Source organism: Tribolium madens, unplaced genomic scaffold, assembly GCF_015345945.1.
Source record: "Tribolium madens isolate multiple individuals breed KSU strain unplaced genomic scaffold, Tmad_KSU_1.1 Scaffold_96;HRSCAF=242;Tcas5.2_LG5, whole genome shotgun sequence".
Lineage (NCBI taxonomy): Eukaryota > Metazoa > Arthropoda > Insecta > Coleoptera > Tenebrionidae > Tribolium > Tribolium madens.
The window spans coordinates 6,458,153-6,473,532 of record NW_025401068.1 but is presented as its reverse complement, the minus strand read 5'-3'; the positions used below and the strand labels follow the sequence as shown (position 1 = coordinate 6,473,532).

Sequence of the window (15,380 nt, the reverse complement as noted above, 5' to 3'; positions counted from 1 at the left end):
CGCATTAGGTAATCGGGGCTTACTCATCCACTATGACATGGACACTTCGGTTGTGATTCATGAATAACATAGGGGAAACGATTAGGGGGCGATATTTAACTTGTGGATGACGGAAAGTTACTATAGGAACGAATAGATGACGAAATCAACGTCGAAGAAAATACAACTTTTCTCTATAGTATGTTCTTAAAGCACTGTTTTGGGTGCTTTAATAGCATACGGTATGTAGGTAGTATAGGTATATACGAGTCTAGCATATCAGAAGTATCATTTGAAATAAGTAATAATAAAGTCAATAAGCAGTAAATAAGCAGCAAAATTATTATTTAAGTAAATATCTAGTAATTATGTTAGTACAGCCGATGATATTTGGACACTAATAAACGACTTTGAGTGTCTAAGTTGAGTTGAAATCAACTATGACGCAAAATTCTTTCGTTACTTTTTTGTTGATTTATGTAAGTATTTATAGTTACACAGCTCTGATAACTTATCATAGCCAACTTTTCACAGATGTAGGTAACGGATAATAAAATCAGCGATCCCTCCTCATAATAGTTATTTCTACATCTATCACTTATTGACCTTTTGACAGATACATAAGTGAATAGCCAATAAACGTTTAAAAATAGCTCTCTCATCAATCCGGGATCCCCATCTCTTGTAGATTCTTTCGGAATGACAGCAGCCATGATGATGGCGAATCCCGGTTCAGCGTTCGGGCCATCGTGGTCAACGACCGGGCGACTAAAGGTATAGGTGGTCCGCACACCTCCGCCGCGGACTCGTTCTGCTTTCTTCATGGTGCAACAGGTACACACTCGACTCGATCGAGACACGTTTCTACGAGACAATTGCGACGATAATAATTGACAATGGGACGCCACTTAGAAATAGGGATGCCCCGAATTACGCTTTCTAATTATAGACATGACCTTGATAACTGGGACCGTATTTTTACAATCAAGTATTGTATGAGTAAGTACAAGTCTCTGGTCATTTCCTTTAGAATCGAAGGGGAAAATCGGTTAGACCTAGTAATGTTGATAAGTTGATAAGGATTTTACAAAAATAGATATGGCGTGGATTGTGTGTCATAGCGGATGATAAGAATTAGTTAGTCACCGAGGCGAAATCCTGGATGGAATATTAAAGGAATTCAAGAGTAGGTATACGGTTTTGAAACAATTTTATTGTTTTGATAACGTATCATTTGGATAAATTAAGAAGTTAATGACTGTTACTTCAACCAGTAATGTTTGACTTACAGTTACTTGACTGTAAATGACCCAAAGGTGGATTTGTAATTTAATTAGTTAAAATTACTCATAAGGCAGAAAATTTACAATAAACGTGGGGTTAGGTCAGTTCTTGAGTTGCAATTAATTATAAGAACCTGACGCAATTTTAATGCATTTTGAATCACTTTGTAGGGGAGAGTGGCGTCAACGAGTCATGGGTGACCAAAGTCGTCATTTTGGGTTGTTTACTGTACACACCTCCTGACGTCACAACAAATTTTAACAATTGTTTTCCGTGACGTAAGTGTTTTTTCTTTTTTGTTAAAATTGCAATTGCAACATGTGGCGACATGATAATTACGCCGAAGTGACGTCAGTACGATAAAGCAAGTTTCAAGGTCCACGCTTTATTTTTTACTGAACGAAGACTTGAATGTAACTTTGGTGGAATGAAGGTTCCTATCACGTTGCTGATAAGGCGAATCACGCCATCCAGTTATTCAAATTGCTGATAGAGATAAACTTATCGACGTGATAAAATTCGTGGGTTAAATAAAAATGAAGAAAACAAGTGTTGCGTATATTTAAAAATTTATTTTTGAAATATATAAGTGGTATAATGAAGTCTATGTACAAGAATAAAATTACATGGTCTCTTAAAACAGAGCCGTATCGCCAATTTTCTTAGTTTTATGTACAAGTCCGCGTCCCTTTGGCTTCAGTCGGGCTTTGAACTGGTTCTTCTCTTTACAGCTACCTGGCACCCAGGTAAATGGAATGTCGCCGTCGACTCAAACCTTGAGACCCCCTCTTTACAAAAATACACTTCTATCACAAGATCTGGCATTTCTCTCCGCGCCTTATCACAAACACAACACGGACGTCGTTGTCGAGATCAAAACCGGAAATCCCCAGGTCCGTCTAGACCGTCATCGCGAGAAAGGGCCTCTGTTGTATACTGTCGGCATCCTTCGCTTGCGCTGAGCACAAATCCGGCGTCGAAACCGACCTGTTGAGTTTGCTGTCCCCCATGCTGAAGCTGAAGATTGATACGAGACTGGTAATCCGGTCGATTTCCATAGCCGAGCCGCGTTCCGCCTCTACCTCCTTGGTGACGCTATCCGCCAGCGCCGTCGCCTCATCCACAAACACCGAATCACTCTCCTCCTCCTCCTCTTCGTTCTTACTCCTCTTTGGGAGGATCGACTGCACGGCCTCCTCGGTCTCCCACTCGGCGACGGCTCTCCGGCGCTTCAGGCAATTCCCGCGCTCTTTGAGCACACTAGGCCCCTTGTCTAGGTCCAAATACGTCAACTCGGAGGGCGGCAAATTCTCCTTGTTTTGGTTCTCGGCACACTTCACACAACTCGGCTGCAGGAAATCCTGGAAGTCTCCTGCGGCCTCTTGCACGTCATCGGGCAGACCTGCGTCCTCGGCGGTGAGCCCCACCAACTCCTCGGCGGGCACCGGCCGGGCTTGTACGGGCGCGGGCGGCTGGTAGTGCACCATGTTGTAGGCCTCCTCCATAAAGATATAGCGTGCTTTCTGGAGGACGGTGGCCACCAGGAGGTTCTTGTGCAGGCTGACGCCCCCTCGGTGCGAGCGCGATTGTGCGATCTTCGTCAAGGAAATTCCGATTAATCTCTGCGCTTCGCTCGCCATTTTGTCGACACTCACTCTCACACCGTCGCTTTTTACTGAAATGCAGAGGATGGCGCGTTCACATATACTTATAAAGTCGCCCAGTGACGTCACAACCTACTTTCAACGTGTCGTTCGCCAATCAGCGCACGGCCTTGCCGAGAACGACCGTCGCTTGTTCGGCTGCTCCGAGCATCCGTGGGCGATAGCAACAACACGCATTGGGGCTATTATCTGCGTGTTTTCCATTCTATTTAACCTTTACACGCGCACGCTTTACGGAGACCGAAAACCGGAAGTCGAGACGTCACAAAAAATACAGCTTGCGTACGCAAGCATCGACGAGTTCTTTGTGCGAGGCGATAAAATTGCCATTTTGGGATCATTCATAAACCAAACAAAAACAATAGTTACGATTTATTTGCAAAAATAAGCTGTCTCAGGTTCGGAGACACCCTGCACAACAAATTATTTCATAATGAGAATTACACTGGCTCACGTGAACGATGAATCAATCAAGGCCAAATCATTAAATAACTACTATATGGACCCCTTCAGCATACAGCACTTTTTAAGGAAAAACACCCTGATTTTCAAGGCTAAACAGAAAAGCGTAAAATATCGTGAAAACACCCCCGATTTTAAGGTATATTTAAAAAATTAACATTTTTAAGGAAAAGCACCCCGATTTTCAAGAGTAAACAGAAAAGCGTAAAATATTGTGAAAACACCCCGATTTTAAAGGTATATTTTAAAATTAACATTTTTCAAAGATTTTACCCTGTTTTGAATTTTGTACTAGTAGGCCCCTTCAGCACACAGCACTTTTTAAGGAAAAACACCCTGATTTCAAGAAGGGTAATCAAATCATTAAAAAAGGTAACAAAATGATAGAAGAGGGTTGTAACGAACACAGATGTGGATGGGAAAAATGTCGAAATTGTTGTAAAGAAGTTGAAATATTAAAACATAAATGTTATATGCAATGGAAACGACAAAAAGGTGGAATCTGCCAAACAAAAATAAAAGAAAATGACAAGGAATACACAGTAAAAGGTTGTAAAAATTGTAACGAAAAAGGTTGTACTATAATATACTCTAAGGAAAAAATTGAAAACAAAAACTACTGGGTTTATCAATGCTGTGGTTGCAAAAATTGTAATAAAAAACCACTGAATGATACGAAACCGTTTAAATGTGTTAACTGTGGTTCTACAAGGCATACAAATCATTGTACCTATACAAAAAAATATTTATTCTTTGATTATGAAGCGATGCAAGAAACAGGCAAACACATCTCTAATTTAGTTATATCTCACGATTTTAGCGGAAATGTTAATTCTTTTAAGAGTAACGAAGATTTCTGTAAATGGTTAATTTCTAGAGATCATCGAGGACACACAGCTATTGCACATTATTCTAAAGGTTATGATTCCTACTTAATTCTAAAATATTGCGTTGAAAACGGTATTAAATCTTTCTGCGTATATAATGGATCTAAAATAATGTTAATGGAAATAAAATCAATTAATTTAAGAATTATTGATAGTAGTAATTTTGTGCAAGGACCTTTAAAAAACTTCCCCACAACATTCGGTCTAAAAAAGAACTTAAAAAAGGATATTTTCCACATTTCTTCAATACAACGGAAAATCAGAGCTATATTGGAAAAATACCTGATACAAAATACTATGGTGTTAATTCTATGACAGAATGTAAAAAATGTTATGGTAACAGTAAGCCAAAGGCGAACTCTAAGGCATGCAATGCCTTAGATGGTTGCTGCAATCACTTTTTAGAATGGCATAAACAAAAAAGAAAAGAAAATTATTTGTTTGATTTTAAAAAAGAACTTTATGATTATTGTAATTCTGATGTTGATATATTAAGAAGAGGATGTCTTGAATTAAGAAAGCAGTTTCTAGACCCTTCTTTTTTTTAGATATATTACTATTGCTGGTGTTTGTATGGCTACATATAGATCAAAATATATTAAGAAAGATACAATAGCTGTTGTTGATAATCTGAAAAAAGATCAATATTCTCAACAATGTATTTCATGGTTAAATAGTTTTCATAATCCAAATATAAAACACGCATTGAACAATGGTGAAGTGAAAATATGTGGATCAAAAGTTGACGGGTTTGATGAAAAATCCAATACTGTTTACCAATATCACGGTTGTTTTTGGCACGGTTGTACAAAATGTTATAGTTCAGATTTTATTAWTAATAAGAATAAAACAACTATGGAAGATCTTTATGAGAAAACAATAGAAAGAARTGAGCAAATAAAAAAAGCTGGTTATAAYTTAATAGAAATGTGGGAATGTGAGTGGACAAAGTCAAAAGAATATAAGAAAGAAATGAAACAAATTGAAGAAGAAATTAAGGAATTGGAAGAACTTAATCCTAGAAACGCATTCTTTGGTGGAAGAACGAATGCAACAAAATTGCGCGTTAAGGCAAAGAAATTGAAATATATAGATATTTGCAGTTTATATCCAACAGTACAATGTTACGATGATTATCCAGTTGGACATCCTACTAAAATATTCAAACCTCGTACGTATAATTCAGATTGGTATGGTTTAATAAAATGTGCAATTTTACCACCAAAAGGTTTGTATCACCCCGTTTAGAATAAAACCAAATCTGGTGATGAAAAACTAACATTTCCATTATGTCAATTGTGCGCAAAATTAAACAATCAAAAAGATAAATGTTCTCATACGGAATCTCAAAGAATTATCCGAGGAACCTGGTGTACCAACGAAGTAAAAAAAGCAGTTGAAAAGGGCTACAAAATAATAACTATTGATGAGGTTTGGCATTTTTACGAAAAATCATCAAATTTATTTAAAGGATATGTGAAAGCGTTTATGAAAATTAAATTAGAAACAAGTCCTTGGCTGGATGATTTTGAATCAGAAGAAGAATATAGAAAAACCGTAAAAGAAATTCTAGGTATTGAATTGGGTAAAATAGAAAATAATTCTGGAAAGAGGGCTGTTGCGAAAATATGCTTAAATTCCTTATGGGGTAAATTTGGACAAAGACAAAATATGGGCGCAACAGAATATGTTACAGATGTTAAAAGGTTTTATGAAATTTTATTAGACGAGAAACTTGATAACATACGCACAAACGATATAAATGAAAATATGTTACAAATTGATTATAAGTTAAAAGATTGCTATATAGAAAATGATTTCAATACCAATATATTTATAGCTGCCTTTACAACTGCAAACGCAAGACTAAGATTATACGAAATGTTAGATAAATTAGGAAAAAGCGTAGCATATTATGATACAGATAGTATTGTATATATAGATGATGGAAAAAACACTGTTAAAACAGGCTGTCTATTGGGAGATTGGACAGACGAATTAGGTAAAGGTGTATGGATAATAGACTGGATATCAACAGGCCCAAAAAGTTATTGTTATAAGACTATTACAGGTAAAGTTGTTTGTAAAATAAAAGGATTTACGTTAAACTATGAAACGTCCAAAAAGATTAATTCCGATAGTATAAATACTATTTTAGAATACAAAGTCAAAAAAATCAGTACACAATATAATCGAATTACCAGAAATACTAAAACTAAAGAACTTTTAAATAAAATAGAAACAAAAGAATTTGGTTTTGTTTATGACAAGAGAGTTATTCTAAAAAATTTTGATACAATACCATTTGGATATTAATCCTTTTATTATAAATTGATTATTAACTTGTGGTAGGTATTGAATAAGCTGAACCTCCAAAATTTTTACACTTTTTTACATTGACATATTTGTTTGTTTTGTCTGTACTTAATTATTAGATCTAGTGAATTTCTGCTGGACATGTTTAATTTTCATTGTCCTACTCTCAGATTAAATATAAGATCTATAATCAAAGGTCCTACTAAAGGAATATTAGAACAAATTAAATCAAGTGTCGTACTAATAAACAGCACAGAATAATAGCTATTTGTGAAATTCACATCATATGCAACTGCAACACTATATACCTACAGATCCTACATTTTAGATTTTAACTTGTTGGTTTGGTAACGAAAGTGTTGCCAATACCTGATAATTATCAGATTTCTCGATAATTTCAACTATAAAACGATAATCGATAGTAACCGTTCGATAATGCACATTTTTCGATAATTTTACTTTTCACATAGTTTTTAGGTAATATTTGATAATTTGTATTATACATTCAAATTTTGGGTTAACTTTTAGTTAAGTAAAACTGTCCTTTATAAACCAACTTGACTTTTAAAAAAGTCAAAAGAGTTGGAATTGTTGGAAACTTTTTCCTAACGCAAGCGCACTATTCATGTTGGCAGCACTGCAGCACATCTGACCGCTTTCTATCAAAATATCGTATTTGTGTATCATCGAAAATTCGATAATTTCATTCAGCCACTCCGATAACTAAGTTTTGGTGAGTTGGTAACACTGACTGACTGTCAACAACTCTAAAGCCTAAATTTTGAGTCGTTTTGTGTTTATGTTTTCTACGGTTATCCTGTTTTGATTCTGTAATTTATTTCATCAATTTGACCGAGTCTTAAGGGTAAGTAATACCACTAGATAAAATATTTATCGAAACACTGATATTTAGTTGATTACTGAATCTGTAATTTTTTCTTCATATGTAGGTAAACTCCTTTATTCCTCTGATAAACTCTGTATTTCTTTATCAGATATTACAAAAAATGGAAAAAACACGATACGGTGTAAAAACAAGCCTCCTTGAAGAACTAAAAACATTCCAGATGAGGTTGAAAAAGCAAAGAAGAATGATATTTAATATAACAATATTTAGCAATAATATACCTCCCTTGGAAACAACACTGATAACAGGGGAGGATACAGTATCAGTTACTAACATGACGTTTCCCTCTGTTGTACGGCGACAAGATTATATCGACCGCGGAGAAAGAGAGATTACATTAATTCTTCATGGAGTATTGGTATTAAACATTCGATTTGATTCCATTGAAGAGAAGATCAGATTCCAACAAGAAATGTAAGTAAAATTAAACGATAGTTTTAATTTTTACAATTTTCTTGTTACAGATCTAGAGAATGGACCCCAAGTCCTCCAAGGGAAACCTAAAATAAAATAAAATATATTTACTTTTTGTAATGAATTAATTAATAATTTTGTAAATATTTAAATCAGGGTGTTTTTCCTTAAAAAGTAGCTGTGTGCTGAAGGGGCCTACTAGTACAAAATTCAAAACAGGGTAAAATCTTTGAAAAATGTTAATTTTAAAATATACCTTTAAAATCGGGGTGTTTTCACGATATTTTACGCTTTTCTGTTTACTCTTGAAACTCGGGGTGCTTTTCCTTAAAAATGTTAATTTTTTAAATATACCTTAAAATCGGGGGTGTTTTCACGATATTTTACGCTTTTCTGTTTAGCCTTGAAAATCAGGGTGTTTTTCCTTAAAATGTGCTGAAGAGGCCCATATAGTAGTTAAATATTTCACATATTTTATACACTAATTGCTAATTAAAAAATTGGCTGTCAAAAAACACATCTGAGGCATCTTAACTGCTATTAAATACAAAATTAAAATAAAAATAGTTACAAATAATTTCTTGTTATTTTACTTAAATTAGAAATATCTTATCTTTCTTGCTAATGATTTATAAAGGAGATTTCTTAAAATAAGGTGCAAATTTGTTAATAAATAAATAAAAAAAGGAAATCGCTTTAAACAGTTCGAAAGTTTTGTCATGTAAATGCAACTAACCTACAGGATTATCACATAGTCACTGACATGGTTTGCAAAAATCGTTCTTTAGTGTTAAGTAAAACTACGGAATAAAAATTTTTTGATTTGCCTACTAAATCATAGTTCGTCTTTGACATGGGTTTCCTTCTTTCCCGCCGAATTTTTCTCTGGTGGAAAAGCCCAAAAGCTCGATGGAAACCCTTTTGCGTCCCTTTCTCGTTTCACAAAAGCGCTGAATGACGAAATACAATTCCCGATGAAAAAATTCGCGCGCCCCATGATGGCTAGATCTAGATGGGGATCATTGGAGTCCGTTTTGAAAGCCCAGATTTTGGCCCTTTTCAGCGCATCGTTCAACTCCTCAATCATGTGATTACTGTCAGAAGAGACAAACACGGCTTTGATAGGGTTTTCGATGCTTGCTTGTTTTATGACGCGTTTCAGTTGTTTGATGATGGTGTGTTTGGACGGAAGGCACATTTCTGGGGTGGCTTTGCCCTTCTCATTGCGATAGCCGAGACATTGAGGAGCTGCAAACAAGTTGGGGCTGTCAGGAATATGCTCGCAAGCGCGGACCCAGTCGATGCCATTGCGTAAGTGGATTGCGATGAAAGCGCCTTTTGGGAGGGTGTTTGCGATGAAAGTGTCGGCTTTTTGGGAAATTGCGTCGGACCATTCAAGGTATTTGTGGAGGGGACGGTTTTCTAACTGTATAGGAAAGCTAGCAGGGGCGCCGGTAAAAGCGAGGATGGGCCATTTGGCCGGGGGGTATCTCTCGTGCCACTGTTTCGCCATGTTATGGTGGTAGGTGTCGTAATGTAGGGGGTTGTAGAATTCCGAGCCGACAAAATTGACGTTGAAGGTGTCCCAGAAGGGGCCAAAAGGGTTGCCTTCTTTCGCATTACAGTCGTCTGAGCTACCTGAAATATTTTATTTTAATTATTTAGAAATGAAAAGTTGTTAAGATGGTAAAACCTCTGCTCATATAACAAAAAGAAATGCGTTTTTCAGGAGGCCACTCGTAAGGGGCGATATCTTTCATAAATTCCTCCATTGTTATGACTTTGTGATACTTTCTTAAAGGCCCTACTTTGAAATATTTGTTAAAAGGAACTTGAATGGATCTGGGTTGTCCATAGCGGTACTCAACCCATGGGGGTAGTACTAAAGTCCGATTTAAGCCGTGGGCGAAGCCAAGAGATCCCAAAAAGTGATCGGCTTGATTCCCAAACCTGCCTGGAAGGGGGTTGGTTTAGTTGTTTGAAATAACTTAAAATTAGTTCCTACCCATGCAAGGACAATATAAAATGTAACCAAGAGGATCTATTTCATAACAATTTATGAAAGTACATAAAAAAATATAGAACATCCCAAACAAAAATCCGGTATTTTTGATCATTTTTACCATAAAAATTGAAACACGACTCACATTTTCACACACAGGGTCGCCACATCACCAGAATAAAAATTACCATTCCGAGCCAAACTAATTTATTATTTTCATTATTACTAAGCTAGTATTACTAAATAATAGTTACACAAAAACAGTAACAATCCAATTTCATTAAAAACAGCAATATTTACGTGCAATTTTCTAATAACATTTTGTTAACGAGCTATTTATTGAGTGACTGGACTGACTGGGTGAAGTTTTTTGTTCGTTGAGTTGGCAGTTAACTGTCAATCGATGTAAAAATGTCTAAAATTTTAGCAAAAAATATTGCAACTTTCATTAAACTTCAACCGAAATATTTTGTTACAAATATTGCTGCAAGTGTAAGGAAGGGTTCTGATTGGGTTCCAGAGGAAAAAGTGACTCATACCGGACAGGTTAGGTTTCTTTTGATAGCCTCCTTTTAGATTTTTTTACGAATTTTTAGAAATGGGAGCCTGATGATTATCGATTGTCAAGATTTGTGGGTAGGCCCAAGCATGTTAACCCTAATTTTGCCATTAACTTGATAGCTGAGGTGCCCCCAAAACCTTGCAAAGAGCGAGTTGTATGGTGTGATGGAGGTGGTGGCCCAACGGGACATCCCAAAGTCTATATTAACCTTGTACGTTAAATTTATTGTGATTTGTAGTTTTTTTAAGTACAAAGTTTTTGTTCTAGGATAAGCCTGGAAATCATTCTTGTGGTTATTGTGGCTTGAGGTTTTACTTGGACCACGGCCATTAAATTAGTTGGAATATTTTGTAGATATTGTAATTAAAAAATAAATTAATGTAAAAGTCTTTATTTTATTTCGTTACATAATCCGTTATTTTGTTACAAAAGTTGAATATTTAGGGAAATTTCGTGTGGTTGGTAACACGTATCGCGACGACATGTCTGTCTAATAAATATCAAACGTGCAGCACACGGTGATTTTACTTTTACAGTCTTTGTTCGTCTTTGACGACAATGGACCAGCTTTGCTGCACTTTTCTAAAATATTATTTATACTATAGAAGTTAATCTTTTTGGACGTTTGATTGTTTTATTATCCACTCTACTATTGTTATAATATTTTATTAACTTCAACCAAACAAACTACCATACTACAATGATTTACCGCCAAAATTATTTTTGGAAATTGTTGACGTATAAAAGTGGATTAGTACATATCGACTCTACCATCGAAAACTAATTAACTGAAAATTTACAGTTTTGAGAAAAATTGCATTGAATCTTTGATTGTTAATAAAAAATCGAGGAACTGTTTAAAATTATTGTAAATTGCTGAGGGTCTAAGTTTTGATAATAATATTGGTTATTCAAAAAAAATAATTAGGATCTACATAAGCCATCGTAACTCAAAACCAATTTTTATGAGTTATAGTTTTCGTTGGGAGAGTCGATAATGTATTTCAAATTGGGCGCGCTTTTATAAAACTTTTTTGCGCATGTGCTGCACGTCACAAACCCATCACATCCGGCGGCCATTATTCGCGTTGGCGTCATATAACCGATTAGTCTTGTTTTCGTGTGGTCGCTAAGAAACCAGTCAAAATAACAGTCATCTCAGTTTTTTCAAGTAAAATTTTTGCAAAATTTGATTGAAAACGCTTTGAATTCAGTGTTTTTGTGCTTATTTTCGTGTAAACTCGTTTTTTTTCCGGTTATTAAAAAGCCGCAACAATGGCCGATGCCGATGATCTTTTGGATTATGAAGATGAGGAAAATCCAGAACAAACCGTTGCCGAAACTGTAGGAGCCGGTGACCAGAAGAAAGGCATCAAGGGTACTTACGTATCCATCCACAGTTCAGGTTTTAGAGATTTTCTTTTGAAACCTGAGATATTGCGCGCCATTGTTGATTGTGGTTTTGAGCACCCGTCAGAAGGTGAAACATCCCCAAAAAACCACAAAACATGTTTAACAAGTTGATTTACAGTGCAACACGAATGCATACCCCAGGCAGTTCTTGGTATGGACATCTTGTGCCAAGCCAAGTCCGGTATGGGAAAGACTGCTGTATTTGTCTTAGCGACGCTTCAGCAGTTGGAACCAACAGAAAACGTCGTTTACGTACTCGTCATGTGTCACACGCGCGAATTGGCTTTCCAAATTAGCAAAGAGTACGAGAGGTTCAGTAAATACATGCCAAACATCAAAGTCGGCGTGTTTTTCGGTGGCTTGTCTATACAAAAAGATGAGGAAGTGTTGAAGAATAATTGCCCCCATATCGTCGTTGGGACGCCAGGACGTATCCTCGCTTTGGTCCGATCAAAGAAACTCAATCTCAAGCATCTCAAACATTTCATTCTCGACGAGTGTGACAAGATGCTAGAGTTATTAGGTAATTGATTTGGATTTGAATTGTTTTTAACAGAAAATGGCGGCAGATAGCGTCACCACCATGCGCATGCGTGCTCTAACATGGTAATAGTTTATTTCGTTTGAACTACTTTTAATTTTATTTACACAAATTTGGTACGTAAWTACTTAATTTAAATGATGACTCCAATAGGTAGGGACATCTGAGAAACTTTGATGTTAAATGGGCCTATCCTGATTTTTTTTTTTAGTTTTAATTTAAACACTTTTGCTTAGAGTTGGGTTATTAAGTTGGTTTTTTTTTTCAGATATGAGGAGGGATGTGCAAGAAATTTATCGCAATACTCCGCACGGCAAGCAAGTAATGATGTTCAGCGCCACTCTAAGTAAAGAAATTCGGCCCGTCTGCAAGAAATTTATGCAAGATGTAATTGAAACTTGTTATTCTTCACTTATCAACGCACCCACTCGCATTGCTGTTACTTAAATTGGGGGTTAAATGCCGTGTCGTGATTTTGAGTAAAACCTCTCCTCTCATCCTTTCTGAGTTAGCGCACTGTAGCCCAACGTGTAGGTCGGGGTTGGGCAGGGCGAAGAAGATGGAGCAAGAGGAAGTCTGAAGATTTATTTTTTGGGGGTGATTTCTTGATGTACATTTCGGCCGTGCTACAGTGCAACAAAATTCAAATCAACGATTTTCCTATTTACGGGGATTGCAACCTTGGGGGTTTACTGGTTTTCCGTTTGATTTGAAGTGGAATGCGACATTGGGATGCGACTTTTCACTGTATGTTCGATGGATTCACTGACGCCTTCGTAACTACAGTATTTTTGATCACTTGAATTGTAAATGAAATTAATTTTTTATTTACAATTTTTCGTTTTCTGAAATTTTGGCAAAGTTTTTTCAAGCCTTTTAGATTAAAAACAGTTTTATGATGATTTTTGTCTTATTCCTTCGCGGTTTCCACCAGAGCGATAGTTATGATGGTTAGAAATGTCTGATTTAATTCTGAACAAAACTGTTTTTAATTCTAAAGCTGGCTCATGTATAATTGGCTTTTATGTTTAGCCCATGGAAGTTTATGTGGACGATGAGGCGAAATTAACTCTGCACGGGCTTCAACAGCATTACGTTAAACTCAAAGAAAACGAGAAAAACAAAAAATTGTTTGAGCTGCTTGATGTTTTGGAATTTAATCAGGTTTGTATTATGCATACATAAATTTGTTATGGTCTAATTTGTTATGATGACAATTTTATTAATGAATTTGTGATTACGTTTCATTGAACTCTCTCACTGAAAAAAGAATTAAATAACAATGAAAAACGGCTACGTATCAGAAACCCTGATTTGGAGTGTTGTTTCAGGTTGTGATTTTTGTCAAATCAGTTCAGCGATGTATCGCATTGGCACAACTATTGACTGAACAGAATTTCCCTGCCATTGGTATTCACAGAGGTATGAATCAAGAAGAACGTCTTTCGCGTTACCAACAATTTAAAGATTTCCAAAAGGTAGGAATTCAGAATCTTGTAAAATTTACAAAATGATAAAACAATTTCATAGAGAATTTTGGTTGCCACGAATTTGTTTGGTAGAGGCATGGACATTGAACGAGTAAACATCGTATTTAACTACGACATGCCTGAAGATTCTGACACTTATTTACATCGTGTGGCAAGAGCTGGTCGTTTTGGTACTAAAGGTCTTGCTGTTACTTTTGTATCAGAAGAAAGCGATGCGAAAATTTTAAATGAAGTGCAAGACAGATTTGATGTTAATATTACGGAATTACCGGACGAAATTGATCTCAGCACATACAGTAAGAAAGGAGAATTTTTTTTTTTTGACTTTTACTAATTGTTTTTCTTGTTTCAGTTGAAGGGCGATGATTGCGCAAATCGTGGTATAAGGTGTATTCACTTGGGTTTTTCTTTAATTTGGATGTTGGGTAATTTTATTACCCATTTAGATTATTTAAGTTTCAATATTCGACAAGTTCCATTTTTTTATGTGAATGTATTCTAATAAATGTCACCAGTTCTTAATTTGTATTTTTGTGTACAAACTCCATACGTGTTCTATTTTAATAAGTGTTTAAAGCACGGCCTCCTTSATAAAAAGATAGACTTTCGTCTATCCGGCCTCGCGCGTGGCAATAATTTTGACGTTTGATGGCGCTGACATACGGTGCATGGTTGGTTGCCTGATTCAGTTTGAAATTTCAAAAAAAAAAAAAATCTTGACCAGGTTTAAATTAAAAATTAATGATGAACAAAAGTAAGGATCCCAGTAAGCACTTACCATTCGATAAAATAAACCTATAAATTAACTTTTATTTATAATAAAGCAACTTTCTTAGTGTTATCAATTTAATTTTAAGAGTTTTCTTTTTTTTGTTTGAATATTTAAGTTTTTCACAATTGTATGAGCATGTCTGCTACAAAAGTTAGAAACAATTGGTGTTATAAGCTTATCTAAAATTATGGTACACAAAATTTTAGAATGGGATTCGCAACAAAAAATTGGATTGCCGTACAGATAGGATAATAAAATGTTCCTTAAATTAAACGACACATCTTCAGTTGGCAGACTTGGTAATAGTTCAATAATAATTTCTACAACAAACACTATTAAACTCACAAATTTTTTGTTTGGGTAGATTAATCTTCCACGATCTTGGTGGTATATTAATTCCAATAACGGGCAGTWTACTTGGGGATTAAGATCTTGTAATGTTGAAAAACATAAATTGCAGCTTACAAATTGATTTGCTTTCTTTATAAGATAGCCACATAAAAATGCTATAGCAGCCGATTCCATATTAATCAATTCGATGTATTCAGTGCTATTAAAATATTTTAATTTTTCCAATTTATTTAAGGTGGAATCTTTTAGAGTAACAGCCACTGTAGTTTCTACTGAATTTTGCTTCACGGTCGGCGTAGTTGCCGAGCTCACATATTTGTATTCAGAAGCAGTGTT

The 15,380-nt window shown here is 35.6% G+C and overlaps 4 protein-coding genes and 1 long non-coding RNA gene across 6 annotated transcripts; 3 read left to right on the top strand and 2 right to left on the bottom strand.

Moving 5' to 3' along the window:
• Positions 1-1,820: 1,820 nt before the first annotated feature.
• LOC123012985 lies at positions 1,821-2,959 on the bottom strand. Its single transcript, XM_044411245.1, has one exon. The coding sequence runs from the start codon at positions 2,901-2,903 to the stop codon at positions 2,163-2,165; it is 741 nt and encodes a 246-aa protein (XP_044267180.1). The 5' UTR covers positions 2,904-2,959; the 3' UTR covers positions 1,821-2,162.
• A 4,095-nt stretch (positions 2,960-7,054) lies between these two features.
• Positions 7,055-8,294, top strand: LOC123013282. The gene is made up of 4 exons (XR_006413259.1): positions 7,055-7,069; positions 7,121-7,457; positions 7,588-7,913; positions 7,964-8,294. It is a non-coding gene; the product is annotated as an uncharacterized LOC123013282 (long non-coding RNA).
• A 124-nt stretch (positions 8,295-8,418) lies between these two features.
• On the bottom strand, positions 8,419-10,301 carry LOC123013280 (GDP-fucose protein O-fucosyltransferase 1). Of its 2 annotated transcripts, none has more exons than XM_044411714.1 (3): positions 9,919-10,301; positions 9,607-9,867; positions 8,419-9,551 (listed from the first exon to the last, which is right to left on the bottom strand). In XM_044411714.1, exons 1-3 carry the CDS (start codon positions 10,037-10,039, stop codon positions 8,749-8,751), a joined length of 1,185 nt encoding a protein of 394 aa, XP_044267649.1. In that variant the 5' UTR covers positions 10,040-10,301; the 3' UTR covers positions 8,419-8,748. The 2 variants fall into 2 exon arrangements, with proteins under 2 accessions (XP_044267649.1, XP_044267650.1); XM_044411715.1 differs by having other exon boundaries at positions 9,607-9,863; positions 10,061-10,301.
• LOC123013281 (NADH dehydrogenase [ubiquinone] iron-sulfur protein 6, mitochondrial) lies at positions 10,279-10,866 on the top strand. The gene is made up of 3 exons (XM_044411716.1): positions 10,279-10,461; positions 10,512-10,688; positions 10,745-10,866. The coding sequence occupies exons 1-3, from the start codon at positions 10,327-10,329 to the stop codon at positions 10,808-10,810; spliced, it is 378 nt and encodes a 125-aa protein (XP_044267651.1). The 5' UTR covers positions 10,279-10,326; the 3' UTR covers positions 10,811-10,866.
• A 677-nt stretch (positions 10,867-11,543) lies between these two features.
• On the top strand, positions 11,544-14,443 carry LOC123013644 (ATP-dependent RNA helicase WM6). The gene is made up of 7 exons (XM_044412317.1): positions 11,544-11,957; positions 12,009-12,413; positions 12,700-12,818; positions 13,464-13,595; positions 13,763-13,909; positions 13,962-14,217; positions 14,274-14,443. The coding sequence occupies exons 1-7, from the start codon at positions 11,753-11,755 to the stop codon at positions 14,285-14,287; spliced, it is 1,278 nt and encodes a 425-aa protein (XP_044268252.1). The 5' UTR covers positions 11,544-11,752; the 3' UTR covers positions 14,288-14,443.
• The last annotated feature ends 937 nt before the right edge of the window (positions 14,444-15,380 follow it).